Source organism: Mus caroli, unplaced genomic scaffold, assembly GCF_900094665.2.
Source record: "Mus caroli unplaced genomic scaffold, CAROLI_EIJ_v1.1 scaffold_15291_1, whole genome shotgun sequence".
Taxonomy (NCBI): domain Eukaryota; kingdom Metazoa; phylum Chordata; class Mammalia; order Rodentia; family Muridae; genus Mus; species Mus caroli.
This window is the reverse complement of record NW_018388593.1, coordinates 10,344-27,108: the sequence shown is the minus strand read 5'-3', so window position 1 is coordinate 27,108 and position 16,765 is coordinate 10,344. Positions and strand designations below refer to the sequence as shown.

General features: G+C 34.7%; 1 protein-coding gene across 1 annotated transcript; it reads left to right on the top strand.

Annotated features, from left to right (window-relative positions):
* Positions 1–567: 567 nt before the first annotated feature.
* On the top strand, positions 568–13,650 carry LOC110287695 (vomeronasal type-2 receptor 116-like). The gene is made up of 5 exons (XM_021154248.2): positions 568–857; positions 1,190–1,981; positions 2,658–2,873; positions 5,032–5,155; positions 12,730–13,650. Exons 2-5 carry the CDS (start codon positions 1,253–1,255, stop codon positions 13,641–13,643), a joined length of 1,983 nt encoding a protein of 660 aa, XP_021009907.1. The 5' UTR covers positions 568–857; positions 1,190–1,252; the 3' UTR covers positions 13,644–13,650.
* Positions 13,651–16,765: the final 3,115 nt, after the last annotated feature.

Genomic DNA, 16,765 nt, shown 5'->3' with positions numbered 1-16,765 from the left:
CATGGTACTGCATTTATTTAATCTCCTCTATACAGATACAGAAGCAGGATTCTGTGTGGTTTTTCTATGATATAAATAATTCCATAATAAAATATATATATAATAAAAAATATATCAGATAAATAGCTGCCATGGCCACATGTAATGTAATGATCTTCAGAATATTATTAAATTAAGATACTGTTTTTAAAAATTTGTTAGGTTGGTAAGAAATAGTGGGTTTTCATATGTGAAGACCGCAGAAGGTCAAAGACCTACATTCCAACAAATGTGCTATTTGGGTGAAAATGATTCTTGACTTGTAAACAGAATGTATAAAGAATCAATATATGAAATATAAATAATACATGGTTTGAGAATTTATAAATAATGTGTAGTAATGGTAAAAGACCTAGCCTAAACCTAACATACATACCTAATCTAGCTCATCTATTCATGGAGATGAAATTAAATTAAATGTCTCACAGATTTAAAATTAAACTACATAATTTACTATACAAAATATGTAGACGAGTGTGGTATATTTGATCATCCTCTTATGTGTTTTATGCTACATACACAGGTATAACTTTAAGAACTACCAGTATATTCTTGCTCTGCTATTTGCCATTGAAGAGATTAATGGGAACCCCAATCTTTTACCCAACGTATCTCTTGGATTTGATTTCTACAATGTCAGATTCACTGAAAAGGACACTCTTGATAATGCTGTTATTTGGCTCTCAGCTCTTGTGCAGAGAAAGTTTTTACCTAATTACAATTGCAAAAAGAGAAATTTCACTGCTGCACTCACAGGAACAACATGGAAAATATCTGCCCAAATTGGGACATTGCTTCAACTCTTTAAATTTCCACAGGTGGGACAATTTTGATTGTGGGAACATAGAGTCAGTTCTCTTTGTTCGTATTATGTTTCTTTAAACTGAAAGAGTGATTGATCAGTTATCTAAACATTAAAGCAATACCCAGTCACATGGAGTCGTATCCAGATTTTTCTTGGTTGTAAAAGAAAGGTTATTGTAGTAAATGAAACTAGGCAAGTCCTTGAAATTTACAGGACTAACAGAAATTTCTGTAAAATGTAGTAACTGGAATGTGCCTTTAAAATGCTCTCCTGTTATTATCTATTGCTTCAGGAATGAAATGTTTTGATGATAATATTCTTACTCTTCTTTCCAATTTGCTTCAGATTACTTTTGGACCTTATGATCCTCTCTTGAATGACCATAGTCAGTATTCGTCTCTCTACCAGATGGCCCCCAAGGACACATCTCTTTCGCTTGCCATTGTTTCTTTGATGGTTCATTTTCGGTGGTCTTGGGTTGGTCTCATCCTTCCCTATGACCACAAAGGAAATAAAATTCTGTCAGATTTTAGGGAGGAGATGGAGAGAAAGGGAATATGCCTAGCTTTTGTAAAAATTATTCCAGAAACATGGACTTTATATTTTGCCAAATTCTGGGAAAATATGGATGAAACTAATGTAATAATTATTTATGGCGACAGTGATACTCTAGAAGGTCTAATGAGAAATATTGGGCAAAGATTATTGACATGGAAGGTCTGGATCATGAACATTGAATATAATGTTTTTGACAGAGCAGATTATTTCATGTTAGACTCATTCCACGGAAGCCTAATTTTTAAGCACAATTATAGAGAGAATTTTGAGTTTACCAAATTTATTCAAGCAGTTAATCCTAATAAATACCCTGAAGACATTTATCTTCCTAAGCTGTGGTATTTGTTTTTCAAGTGCTCATTTTCTGACACTAGTTGTCATGCTTTGGACAGCTGTCAAACCAATGCTTCTTTGGATTTATTACCTAGTCACATATTTGATGTGGCTATGAGTGAAGAGAGCACAAATATTTACAATGGTGTGTATGCTCTGGCTCATAGCCTCCATGAAATGAGACTTCAGCAACTTCAAATGCAACCGTATTTAAATGGCGAAGGGATGTTTTTCTTTCCATGGCAGGTAATAACCTTCCTACTGTATTTTATTGTCAGGACAATAAAATGTGATATTTGCAACAACATTAACTTAGGTATTGTAAAATTCAGTTATCTTGTCCACAATCACAGAATTGTTTGCCAAGACAGTTTCAAGTGTATTATGTTGCAAAATGGTGTGCAAGATACTAGGAGCCAAAATGCTTAGTCAAAATCAAGTTCTTGTCATCAATATTTAGCAGTACAACCTTCTCATAGTAATAGTGGCAACTAATATACTCATTGCTTTATATATTTGTTACAAAATAAATTAAAACAGTGACACTTAAGTGAAACAATGATGGTTTGTTTATATAGAAATGATGCCTTTTAATTAATCTTCTCATTTTAGACACTGGAGCTCTTTATACATTCTAAAAGAAAATGAATCTTGCTAGGTTTCAAAAAAGTTGGTATTTTCATGGATCACTAGTCATTGATTGCTTACTTGAGCTTGGTTCTAATTTTCTATTTGAAGACCAATAATAATTCAGAACTGGATTGATATTGTGACCACTCAGGTTTCAATTAGTCATCATTAATGGAATCTTCAGCAATGTTATATCCACATAAAATTTAAGAACAATAAGACACATTCAAAAGTCAATATTTTATTCTGCCCCTTGGGTACAATGTAGCATAAATTTATGTTTCTCTTTCAGCTTAACACTTTCCTGAAAGACATTGAAGTGAGGAACAACAGGAGTTTAGAATGGAGACAGACAATACATGCAGAATATAACATTTTTAACCTTTGGAATTTACCAAAGGGTCTTGGATTAAAAGTGAAAATAGGATCCTTTTCTGCAAATGCTCCCCAGGGTCAACAGTTGTTTTTATCTGAACAGATGATACAATGGCCAGAAATATTTTCAGAGGTCAGTTATATATTATCTCAATGCTTTGTGCTTGTATTGTTTTCTGATATAATGATCCTTGACTCAAGTTCCAAATACTTTGAGTATCATTATAAAATTACATTAAGTAATTCTAGTATACTGGGTTTTGATTTTCCTTGATTCAGATCAATGTAAGTATACAGTGTTCGACAAGTCCCCCATTGCTAACTCATAAGAGGATTAAGTTTCCTCCATTTTTCATAAATTAGGGATGGGACACATAGCAGAGGAAATATTCATCTCCAAATGACTCATGTGTTAATGCACTGGAAAAAATTCTCTCATTTGGGATTAATATCATAAAACAATATCAAAATTTTTTATTATATGTTCAAAAAACCATGACCAAAATGACTTTTATAACAAAAATTATATTTTGTTTTATGGTTCTAGAAGTATCAGAGTCTACAAAGGATAGAAACATGACAACAAATGCTCATACTGGGTACAGACATAGGAAACGGAAAGAAAATGTTTCTATCCACACATATTAACAGGAAATAAAATTGGAAATCTGGAATTGAGGAAATAGTATAATCTTTCAATTCCCAATCACTGTGCCATAAATTCATCATCAAGTCTGATTCCCCTAAAGTTTAATAACTTCCCATATACTGTCACCAAAAAGGAAACAAGCACTACAATGCTTTAGCCTATATGGAATATTTTTCTTTCAAAATACCATATAATAACTCCATTAGCATTCCTAAACTGTCCTTTGATTCTCAATATGTCCTACCACATCCAATATTTAATAATAACTTAAAAGAACTTACAGAACAATTTGAGGGTACAGGTCATTATATTTGACGATTTTTAGATATAAAAGGGTGCTGATGATATAATATCCCCTAAATGCAGGAAGCAATGAATACTACAGCTCTCTTCTATCTTCTCTGCAATTGTGACATTTGTACAATAGATAATGACATCTAAAATTTAACTGAAACTTTTCTCATTAGCTAAATTTATCTATAGATGTCTTCCTACAAATATGTGTTATTTGCTTCAATGATAATTATAATTCCTCTCAAATTGACAGTTAAGATTCACGATAATTGATGGAAGTTGTGATGCTCAACACAGGTGTCAGAAAGTACCATGATAGTGTTAGTCTAGATGGATACTATGGACTCTCATATCATGTTCTAATCACTAATGTTTCACAAATTTGTCCTTAACTGATTAGGATTCCAAATATTTACATACTATAATAATTCTCAGACCAAAATTTAAGCAAATTTGCCTTCTCAAAGGTATAATCTTTTATTTCTTTTTTTTTTACTTTTTATTTTTAAATTTTTATTGGTTATTTTATTTATTTACATTTCAAATGTTATCCTCCTTCCTGGTTTCTAGTCTGCAAACATCCTATCCTGTACCCCTCCCCTGGCATCTATGATGGTGCTGCTCCCACCCTCACCCCTGCCTCAATTGCCCTAGCTAGCATTCCCCTATGCTTGTCATCAAACTTTCAGAGGACCAAGGGCCTCCCCTCCCATTGATGCCACAAATGGCCATCCTCTGCTACATATGCTGCTGGAGCCATGGATCCCTCCTTGTGAATTCTTTGGTTGGTGATTTAGTTCGTTGGATCTCTGGGGGTTCTTGTTTGTTGATAATTTTGTTCTTCCTATGGGGTAGCAAACACTTTTCGCTCCTTCAGTCCTTAGCTCCTCCACTGGGATCCCTGTACTCAGTCAGATTGGTGGCTGCAAGCATCCTTATCTGTATTGCTAAGGCCCTGGTAGAGTCTTTCAGAAAACAGCTGTATCTGGCTCCCGTCATCAAGTACTTCTTGGCATACGCAATAGTGTCTGCGTTTGGTGACTATATATGGGATGGGTGGTGCAGTCCCTGGTTGAACTTTTCGTCAGTCTCTTCTCCACTCTTTGTCTCTGTATTTTCTTTAGATCATCCCCGACATATCCTGGGAATCTTTTGCTTTCCTGGCATCTGGGACTTTCCGGTGGCTACCCCCACGTTCTATCTCTTATTACTACCAATAATCTTTTAAATAATTCTAGGTGTTAACAACAATACTTCGCCATTCAGTGACCTTTAAAAACTCAGTTTTTATGATTTTTAAATAAAACTCTAAGAATTAATTAGGTAACATTCTTTTCATCCTTCTCAGATCCCTCAGTCTGCGTGCAGTGAGAGTTGTAGGCCTGGATTCAGAAAAGTAACCCTAGAGGGCAAGGCCATCTGCTGCTACAAGTGCACTCCTTGTGCAGACAATGAGATTTCTAATGAGTCAGGTAAATGCAGATTTTATGGAAAATTCCCTATTTCTCCACTGGATTTCACAATATTCTAACAAATAAAAAAGATCTGAGTAGAAGTCAGATGAACTTTTTCAATTTCATTTTTAAATGAATTTACATGTCATATTCATCACCATCCCTTTGAAATAGCTCAACACAGCCATTACAAATCATTCTTGATTTATATCTCTAATCCAGTGCCAATATTGGTATTGGAAGATACAATATATTCTCCTGTACTTTTCAATGTTTTTCATTTCACAGTGCCATTTAACATGTATTAATAAAGTACTAAAGAGTTTTTCAAAATGTATTTCAATGATTTTTAAGAACCTTCTAAGGTTCTTATGCATCTTCATAGGGATTAGTAATAGCTCATTTCTCATTTTTAGTTGTTTGATAATTTCATACAATGTGTTTTCATCAATACACCACTCATACTCCTCCTAGATTTATTTGCCACTTTCCTAACTCCCAAAACTTGTAATTAAAGTATCTAATTTAGTTCATGATACTTATGTATACTTACATGTGTGCATGTCACTTGAAGGTTCTTAACCAACCAGGTGCTGCACAGTGTAAAAGAAACTGATTCTATTCCCAGTAGCTATCAATTGCTAATATCTTATTTTCTGGAGAGGGTGGATTCATCATGACTACCTCCAATATCTAGGCTGAAATTTGTCTGGGATAATTCAGCATGCATCTAACACATTTTCTTATGTGTTATGAATTTATGGGAACAATTTCTCTGTCTTCAGAAAACAGTATTTTGTAGCGTTCTGTCCAATGAACATCTTGGTAACTTTCTGGATTGTCTTGGACTAGAGTTTTGTAGAACTTTTTATTGTGCTACTAGAACAAATACTCTTAATCTATAAGCACACTCCACAGTTAATGGATTAATTTATTTATTTACAATCCAGTCATGGTCCCCACTGTTTGGCCACCCTCCAACAGTTCCTTACTCCATTCCTTCACCCCCATCTTGGCCTTTCTGCTTCTTAAAATTCTTAAACTCTGCGGGTGGTATCCTGGGTGTTCTATGCTTTTTGGATAATATCAACTTATTAGTGAGTACATAGGATGCATGTCCTTTTGGGTCTGTGTTACCTCATTGAGGATGGTATTTTATAGTTTTTCCTGTGTTTGTCTTCAAAACTCATAATACCCTTGATTTTAATAACTGAGCAGTATTCAATCATGTAAAAGTGCCATATATTCTATGTCCATTCTTCTGTTATAGGACATTTGGGTTGCTTCTAGCTTTTGGCTCTTACAAATGAGGCCACTATGAACATATGCAAGCATGTGTCTCTGTGATATAGCGGGGCATTTGGGGGGATATATAAACAAAAGTGGTATAACTGGGTCTTCAGGTAAGTCTATTTCCATTTTTCTGAGGAACTGCCAGAGAGATTTCAAGAGTGGTTGTATAAGTTTGCAATCCCTAAAGCAATACTGGAGTGTTCCACTTTCTCCATATCCTTGCCAGCATGTACTCTCATCTGTTTTTGATCTCAGCCACTCTAATTGGTGTAAAGTGGAATCTCAGGGTCATTTTGATTTGCATTTCACTGGTCAATAAGGATTTTAGTTCTTAAGTGCTTTTTAGCCATTAGAGATTTCTCTGTTGTGAATTCTCTGGTTTATCCTCAGTTCCTTGATCCCCTTGGACTTGAGTTTTCTGCAAGGTGATAAATATGGATCTATTTTTATAATTCTGAAGACAGCCTGTTAATTAGACCAGCACCATTTGTAGAATATGCTTTCTTTCTTTCTTTCTTTCTTTCTTTCTTTCTTTCTTTCTTTCTTTCTTTCTTTCTTTCTTTTTTTATTGTATGTTTTTGGCTTCTTTATAAAACATAAAGTGGCTATATGTATGTATGTGGGCTTATTTCTTGATCTTCCTTTGATTGACTTGTCTCTATTATATATGTACCAATACATGTTTTTAAATCACTATTGCTCTGTAGTATAGTTCAAAGTCAGAGATGGTAATTCTTCCAGAGGTTCTTTTCATGTTAAAAATATTTTTGCTATGCTGGGTTCTTTATTTTTATATATGCAATTGAGAATTGCTCTTTCAATGTTTGTGAAGAATTGTATTGGAATCTTGATGGGGATTGCATGTTGATTGCTTTTGGTAGGATAGCTATATTTACAATATTAATCCTACCAATCTATGTGCATGGGAGATCTCTCCATTTTCTGGGGTCTTCTTCAATTGCTTTCATGAAAGACTTGAAGTTAATGTCACATAGATCTTTCACTTACTTGGTAAGAGTTACATCAAGATATTTCATACTATTTTTGCCTTTTGTGAAGGATGCTCTTTTTCTATTTTTCACACCCTGTTTATCCTTTGTGTAGAGGATGGTTAGTAATTTGAGTAAAATTATTATACTGATACTTTGCTTAAGTTGTTTATTAGCTGTAGAAGGACTCTGGTAGATTTTTTTGAGGTTGCTTGTGTAAACAAACATATTATCTACAAATAATGATACCTTGAAAATTTCTTTTCAAATTTGTGTCCCCTTGATCTACTATTTTTGTCTTATTGCTATATCTAGAACTTTGAGTACTATTTAATAGATATGGAAAGACTGGGCATCCTTGTTTTGTCTCTTAATTTAGTGGGATTGCTTCTAGTTTGTGTCCATTTAATTTGATATTGGGTAATGGTTTGCTATATATGGCTTTTGCTATGTATAGGTTAGGGCCATGAAATCCTCATCTTTCCAATACTTTTAGTACAAAGTAGTGTTGTATTTTCTCAAATGCTTTTTCAGCTTATAATGAGATAATCACATGATTTTTCATTGAGTTTGTTTATTTAGTGTATTATATTAATGGAGTTTTGTATATTGAACTATCTTAGCATCTCCAATATTCTACAAGAGAATTACTACAGCTGATATAACTACTCAATAACGTGGCTGGATACCAAATTAACTCAAAGAAATCGGTACCTTCCTATTCATAAACAATAAAAGGTCTGAAAAAAAAGTTAGAGGGACAATACTGTTCATCATAAACACAAAGAATACCAATTTCATGTAGCTTTAACCAAGTAAATGAAAGATCTGTATGACACAAACATCAGGTCTGTGAAGAGAGAAATTGAGGAAGATATCAAAAGATGAAAACATACTCCCTTGCTTGTCCATCATTCAGTAGAATTAAGATAGTGCAAATTGCCATCTAACCAAAAACAATGTCCAGATTCAATGCAATCACCATCAAAATTCCAACACAATTCTTCACAAATTTTGAAACAACAATTTTCTACCTCATAAGTATGCTTCTGATTCTTATGAAGAGCCCACACTATTTTCTTTTAATACCAACTTTCAATAATAATGAGTATGACTCTCAAAATTTCACACAAGCAAAATCCTTACACACACACACACACACACACACACACACATGCACACACATTCACATACACACACACAAATGTATATAAACTGAATTTTTGGATGTATCCTACTTATGCATAAAAAGAGTCAGTCACCCACTAAGAGCAAATCTGGCTAGTGTCTGTTAATTAATTATATTATACAATGATATGCAGCTCAAAGAAATGCTAAACACTGCAAATTTGAAAATATTGGTGATAGAAAGTTGAACAGTAAGGTAATCCTATAATTTATATGTTAATATATCAATTCAGTGTTATTAATGGAGTAAAATTGACACTCTGGTTATCAATTATATTTTAAGAAATATAGAGATATTGTGTAATCCACTGTCTTAGTTAGGGTTTTAGTGCTGTGAGCAAACTCCATGAAAAAAGCAACTCCTAGAAGGACAACAGTTAATTTGGGCTGGCTTAGCAGTTCAGATGTCCAGTCAATTATCATCAAGGTTGGAGCATGACATCATTCAGTCATACATGATGCATAGGAGGTGAGAATTCTACATCTTCTGAAGGCTGCTAGTAAAAGACTGGTTTCTTGGCACATAAGACAAGACCATGTACACAATGACACATTTCCTTCAACAAGACACACTTACAAATAGTGCCACTCTCTGGGCCAAGCATATTTAAACTAGGTATTGCCACTCCTTGGACCCCATAGGAAAGTTTAAACACTTGAGGATATGGAGGCAATAGCTGGACATAGCAGTATAAAAAAGTACATTTTTTCCAACTGACAACATGCACATATTTTTCAACAATGTTAAAACTCCAATTTCAAGTCTCTTCAGAGATTAATTCAATGTAATCCTCAAAGCAATACAGAAACCAGTTGGAAAAACTCAAATTCTGGATGTCCGTATCTTGTGTCCAGGAGGTCTTCAGATCTCCACTCCTTTTCCATATTTGTTGACTGCAACAAACTTCTTTCTCCTGGGCTGGTTCCAATCTGTGGTAGCAGCTTTCCTCAACGGATATCACATGGCTCTGGAATCTTGAACATTTTGGGGTTTCCAAGGCAACTTCAACATTATTGCTTCTTCTTTCAATGTCTGGAATCTACACATGATCTTCTAGGCTCCTCCAAATGGCTTAAATTATTTCTCCAGCTCTGCCTTTGTGGCACTCTAGGCTCTGGTTGACTACACTCTATTTATCCTGGTGGTTTTGGTAATCATCCCATCTATTGACATCTCCAGTACACTAGGGTATTGCACTGCAGCTAGTCTTCACCAATAGCCTTTCATAGGTTCTGTTCATGGGGCTAAGCCTCAACTTCCTTGCATGACCCCTTTAGTCCTGGGCCATCAACTGCATCTGAGGCTTTACCTTCACTAATGCCATTTGTTGGTTTCTAACAGTTCCAAGCCTCAGCTACTCTCTGTGACCCCTTCATACTCTCAAATCCTGTAATATTTGGGTGACTCTAACATCAAGTCAAACTACAGATTGAGGTAGAACCTTGGCTATCTCTTCCACACAGCATTTTTACTCTCAGAAAAACACTTCCCAGATGATTTCACCTCAGTGATGCTGATCTATTCTTAATCATTGCTAATTTCTTAGCTCCAGCTAACCAGCATCAATTGTTCTAGTAGTCAACTTCTCTTACTGACTCATAAGCCAGAGCCACATGGCCAATGCTCCTGAATTTGGCTGCTTACTGGGGCTGGAATATGGCTCCCCCTTAGTCTAGTACCAGATTTTGTTTTACAACTCTCTAACTGCATAAGCTTGGCTATCCTTGGACTTGCTCTATAAATTGACCTTGAACTCAAAGATCTGTGTGGCTCTGTCTCTAGAACGTTGTGATGTAGTGCATGTTCTATCTATCATACCTGGATTAAGTTTTTCTTTACTTGGTACTTGCTCTCTCACAGGCTGGCTTTAAACTCAGAGAACTGCTTCTCTTTGTCTCCTGGGATTAAAGGAGTTTACCACAATGCCTTGGCCCAAACTTTTCATGACCATTGTTTTCCATGATCCCAGTCAAAAGCCTGTGTCTTCCAGCCTCAAAATCTGGATCACATGTTTCCTTTCTAAGCTTGCAATGCTTGTATGTAAAGGCTATTCATGAGATGTAACCAAAGATCAAAGTCTCTGCTCAGCTTTTTGGGTCTCCCTTTTTTAATTCAGTTAATATAAATCTCTTTATCTTAGGCTCAGGTAGGCTTTTTAGACAAGTGCAAAAGGCAGCCACATACTTCACCAATATATCACAAGAGCAGCCCCATTTAAAAATTCTTCTCCTCTGAAACCTGTAGAACCAGGCTTCCATAGTTCAAATTACCCTCAACAACAAAGGTCCCCATATTTCTACGAGGATGGCCCATTAAGCCCAACTTAAAACATTTTACTGCTTTCCACATCCAAAATTTCAAAATCCCCATTCTTCAAACCAAACACATGGTCAGATCTGTCACAGAAATATCCCACTACACATATTAACTTATGTCTTAGGGTTTTACTGCTGTGAACAATCACTTTGACAAATCAACTTTTATAAGGACAATATTTCATTGGATCTGGCTTACAGGTTCAGAGGTTCAGTAAATTATCCTCAAATTGGGAGAATGACAGCATCCAGGCAGGTATGGCACAGGAGAAGCTGAGAATTCTACATGTGCCCTGCCCACAGCCTTGCAGGCTGAATTATACTTTGTCTGCCACAGTTGGCTAGTCCACCTAGGGTGGAGTCTTTTTATCTAGGTAAGTCTATTGTTCTTCCACCACTGCAGCTTTCTGCAAGAAGCCACTACCTGCTGAGCAGATGAGCTTGTTTTCCTGAAGAGATCCTGACAAAGTGAGGAGATCCTGGCATAGTGGAGGATGGGTCCCCTCTCCTTTAAAAATTCAGACTCAAGAATTAAAGTTGATCCTTGATCAAAGAACTTTGTCCTGGCTCATTATTTTTCTAGCCATCCTTCCCATCCATCCCCAGCTTTTCTTTCAGGAACGCAGTAACCTGTGACCACAGGAGGCTATACTACACTTTTAAGTGAAATCTTCTAGGAAAAGATTGACTTCCAGGTGTCTTGGATGAGGGTCTTAAAGCCTACTACTACAGTGACAAATTACTTTCAACAAGGCCACACTTCAAAACAGTGCCACTCTCTGGGCAAGCATATTCAAACTATCATACCAACATAAAGTATTGTATAAATTTTGGAGCATCCATCTTATGTTAATCATAATATTTGTGAAGATATTAAAAAGTTCCAGAGCAGAATATTGTAATTTTTTCCAAAATTTCTCACATATTCAAAGAATATTCTATTTATGTGAAAATATATGCTTGCTTCAAATGTTATAACAAGTATTATTGAATGATTTGAAGTAAAATCTAATGTAATAAGTCTATCCCATAAACTCTAGCAAAGAATGAATACAATTTAAAAACAAGGAATTTTAAGGAGAAAAGTAAATTTAGAATTCTCATGTAAGAAAGCATTATCTGAAATATTTTGCAAAAATGATTTCTTCTGATCCTGTTTCTCATGTTTAAGTTAAAAAGTATCTGTGGATTTTAAGTACTATCAGGGCCACAGTAGGTTTTTGCAATGTAATATAGTACTGTAGTTACTTATAAAACTATTACAGTAAAGTCATAGAAATACTGTATGTATGTATAAAGGCATTTAGACAGTAAAATTTAAATCATAATAATGAATATTTTTACGGAATTTATTGGATGTTGATGGGTACTTGAATTGATACAATACTGTTCTTTAAAAAGGTAAGGCTTGAAACTCTACATATTTTCTAACTGAAGCCATCCCAAGTTGTACATACACTGGCTTTACTGAATGTACAGAGTGACTATTAAAATGTAAAATGTATAGAGAGCACAAGGAGTTGTGAATAAAAACTGAGGAAAGGAAAGGTGTGTGATTGCAGTATTTAAAGAAAGATTGTATCAAATCCTACTGTATGTGTACATAAATATGGAAAAATAATGTAAGGAACCAGGTGTACTTTATAAATCTAGTATTATGCATACAAGTGTACTAATAACTTTGTCCCTGAGAAAACAAAGTACAGTGAATTGTGTGACAGTCCCTGCAGTTAGTAATGTCTAAGAATAAAAGGAATCACGATAGACTAGACTCCAGATCTCATGATATCCTATATTTTTGACCAGATATAGACCAGTGTGTGAAGTGTCCAGAGAGTCATTATGCAAATAAAGAGAAGAACAACTGCTTCCAAAAATATGTGAGCTTTCTGGCCTATGAAGACCCCTTGGGGATGGCTCTAGCCATCATAGCTTTGTGCTTATGTGCACTCACTGTCTTTGTTATTGGCATATTTGTGAAACACAGAGACACTCCTATTGTCAAGGCCAATAATCAAACTTTGAGTTATATTTTGCTCATCACACTCACCTTCTGTTTCTTATGTTCTTTGAACTTCATTGGTCAGCCAAACACAGCTGCCTGCATCCTTCAGCAGACCACCTTTGCAGTTGCTTTCACTGTGGCTCTTGCCACTGTGTTGGCCAAAACTATTACAGTGGTTCTTGCTTTTAAGGTCAGTTTTCCAGGGCAAATAGTAAGGTGGCTAATGATATCAAGGGGTCCAAACTACATCATTCCTATCTGCACCCTAATACAACTTCTTCTTTGTGGAATATGGATGGCAACTTCTCCACCATTCATTGACCAAGATGCTCGTACTGAATATGGACACATCATCATTTTGTGCAACAAGGGCTCAGCTGTTGCCTTCCACTCTGTCTTGGGATACCTCTGTTTCTTGGCCCTTGTGAGTTATACTATGGCCTTCTTGTCTAGAAATTTGCCTGATACATTCAACGAATCCAAGTTTCTGTCATTCAGTATGCTGGTGTTCTTCTGTGTCTGGATCACCTTTCTTCCTGTCTACCACAGCACTAAAGGGAAAATCATGGTGGCTATGGAAGTATTCTCTATCTTGGCTTCCAGCACATCACTCCTTGCCTTCATATTTGGTCCCAAGTGTTACATTATCTTGTTGAGACCAGAGAAGAATTCATTTAGTCATACCAGGAAAAAAAAAACACATTCTAGTTTCTAAAATATAGTTTTATAAATGAATTTAGCTTTTATGTTAATAACTTCATAAGAATGATCATTCATCTATCAGTCTAAAATATGTTATTCAATTATAGTTTGAATACAATTTTATCAGGTTTTATTCTTGCATCCAATGATATAATTGTGTTATTGTATGAAAGCCATTTATTTTCCATGTTGGAAAACAATAATTGTTCTAATGATTCAACTTCTCTTAATCTAAGACCTGATGGTCCCATTCCTGGATCATGTCAAATGTTTGTATCCTTTCTTGATAGAAACTTGTCTTTTTCATTTATTGTTTTAATTTCATTAAACTTCTTGAGTATTGTACCTTCTGCCTGAAATAGCAAAACATTTACTTTGGAAAGTCCAATAGACTTACTGTACATTAATAAATCATACTAAAACTTAATTGATATATAAGTAATATTTAAAGTTATTATACATTTATTTTTAATGTACCATATTTGAAAATGAACAACATGTAGTATGTAAAGCTTTCATGGTATTTAATTAATTTATAATGATCTGTTTTCAGTTTTTATATTGAAACTACCACCCATAATAATTTAAATGAAAATTTTTATAATTTTATAACTTCTTAGCTCATTGTATTATGTTTTGCATACTAACTTAGTGTAAAGGTTCTTTTTGAAATGTATTTTATTACCCAAAGTCAACCATGTGCCCACCAGAGAAATCCACTTAGAGCCCACATTCAAAGTTTGAGAAAATCTGTGACATGTCCGGATGTGTGAAAGTTAGCTGACTTAGCTTTCATGCATTTAAGTTTAGACACTGACACGTATATTATGTAGTATTTACATTTCTGATGCATCAAATCATCTGAGAATTGTAGGTGTTAAAACTTATTCATGTTGAATATTTGCATTGTTCTTTGATATAAATTGTTCATTTGATTTTTATTCATTTAATTTTCTCTCATCTAATTTTCATTAAATTGGTATAAAATACTCAATCAAAATCCAAAATCATGTATAGCCTTCTATTTCATTATTACCTATTCCTCTATGATTTAATATTATTTGTAAAAATAATAGACAATATACTTAAATAATCTCTTTTCTGTCTGCATTGTTACATGAAGGAAAACAAATATAAAATTGTTAGAAAAATAGCATATGACTTTTCCCTCAGTCATGGTCTATCTTTCCTCTTATCACTATATCCTTGGCTATACTGTTTCCAGATTTTCTTGGTAATTTTCCTATTTGGCTGAAGACTAGCTCAAGTAGAGGGAAACTACTATATCTTCAGTGGAAATCTATTTAAGTCTACCCAGTTGCAGAAATGTCATGAGTCTTGGAGTTAAACATACACTTCCCATATAACACTGGCACATCCATATCTAATGGGAACAGACCTCCAAGTTAAGAACATGGTCAACTGTTTTTCAATTATTTTTCTGGATTTCCACATATTGCACGCTTGAGGGAGGCTTTTATTATTTGTAAGACTTGGGGATATTAGATTGATGGGAACTTTCTTAGGGATCATTTATGCCACCTTCCATTTGTACTTTCCTAAGTTTCCACAGGTATTCATGAAGTATACTACTTATCCTGCTTTTAGGATAATATCTTTATCTGGGTCTACTTGGAGATTCCTTTGCATTGTAGAGGTTATGACTCATATAAATATGTCATAGATCTCCCTATGATGAATTGGATTCAAGATATTCTTGGAAGATCTGCTTTTGGACTAACAAAGGAAGAAAATAATCAAAACAAAGTAAACTTTGAAAAAGTCAACTATATTGAGAGGGCACGAAAAGGTGGACCAAGGTCAAATTACAACCCTTTTCTTACAATTTACTCAGGCATTATATGGCATATGAGAATTGAGGTTTCACCTAGCTATGCCTCTCTAACAAAACATATACCAACAAAGTTAAAATGGCTGACATTAATATTTTCTTACCTAGGGGTTATACTGATAGGAAAAAAAATTGCCTGGATGAATGATTAAAAAAAATCAAAAACATCAAGATATCAGGACCTCTTTTTTTTTTTGGAGAAATTAGCTTACAAAGAGTGGCTGTGGTGTCTAAAGACCTAGGATCAATATAACATCAATATAAGACAAATGAAGTTTTTACAAGATACAAAAATAAATAAATAAAGATTATATTATGACCAAAGTTGAAAAATAATGACAGTAGCATTGGCCTGAAGGATTTATATTTGGGGCAGGGGTGATGACAATTGGTACTTTGGTCTTTAAAAGTTGATAATACTGAAAGAATTACAGGAAAACACTGCTAAACAGGTAGAAGACTTAAAGAAGAAACACAAAAATCCCTAAAAGAATTATAGGAAAACACAATCAAACAGGTGATGAAATTGAACAAAACCATCCAAGATCTAAAAATGGAAGTAGAAACAATAAAGAAAAGCCAAAGGAAGACAAATCTGGAGATAGATACCCTACGAAAGAAATCAGGAACCATAGATGCGAGCAACAGCAACAGAATACAAGGGATGGAAGAGAGAATCTCAGGTGCAGAAGATTCCATATAGAACATGGACACAATAATCAAAGAAAATGCAAAATGATCCTAACTCAAAACATCCAAGATATCCAGGACACAATGAGAAGACCAAACCTTCGGATAGGAGAAGTAGATGAGAATTAAGATTTTCAACTTCAAGGGCCCGAAAATATCTTCAACAAATTATAGAAGAAAACTTCCCAAATCTAAAGAAAGAGATGCCCATGAACATACAAGAGGCCTACAGATCTCCAAATAGACTGGACCAGAAAAAAAATTCTTCCCGACACACAATAATAAGAACAACAAATGCTCTAAATAAGAATAGAATATTAAAATCAGTAAGGGAAAAAGGTCAAGTAACATACAAAACCAAGCCTATTAGAATTACACCCGACTTCTCACCAGAGACTATGAACGCCAGAAGATCCTGGACAGATGTTATACAGATCCTAAGAAAACCCAAATGCCAGTCAAGGCTACTATACCCAACAAAACTCTCAATTAACATAGATGGAGAAACCAAAGTATTCCATGATAAAAACAAATTCACACAATATCTTTCCATGAGTCCAGCCATTCAAAGGATAAAAAAGGGAAAACACCAA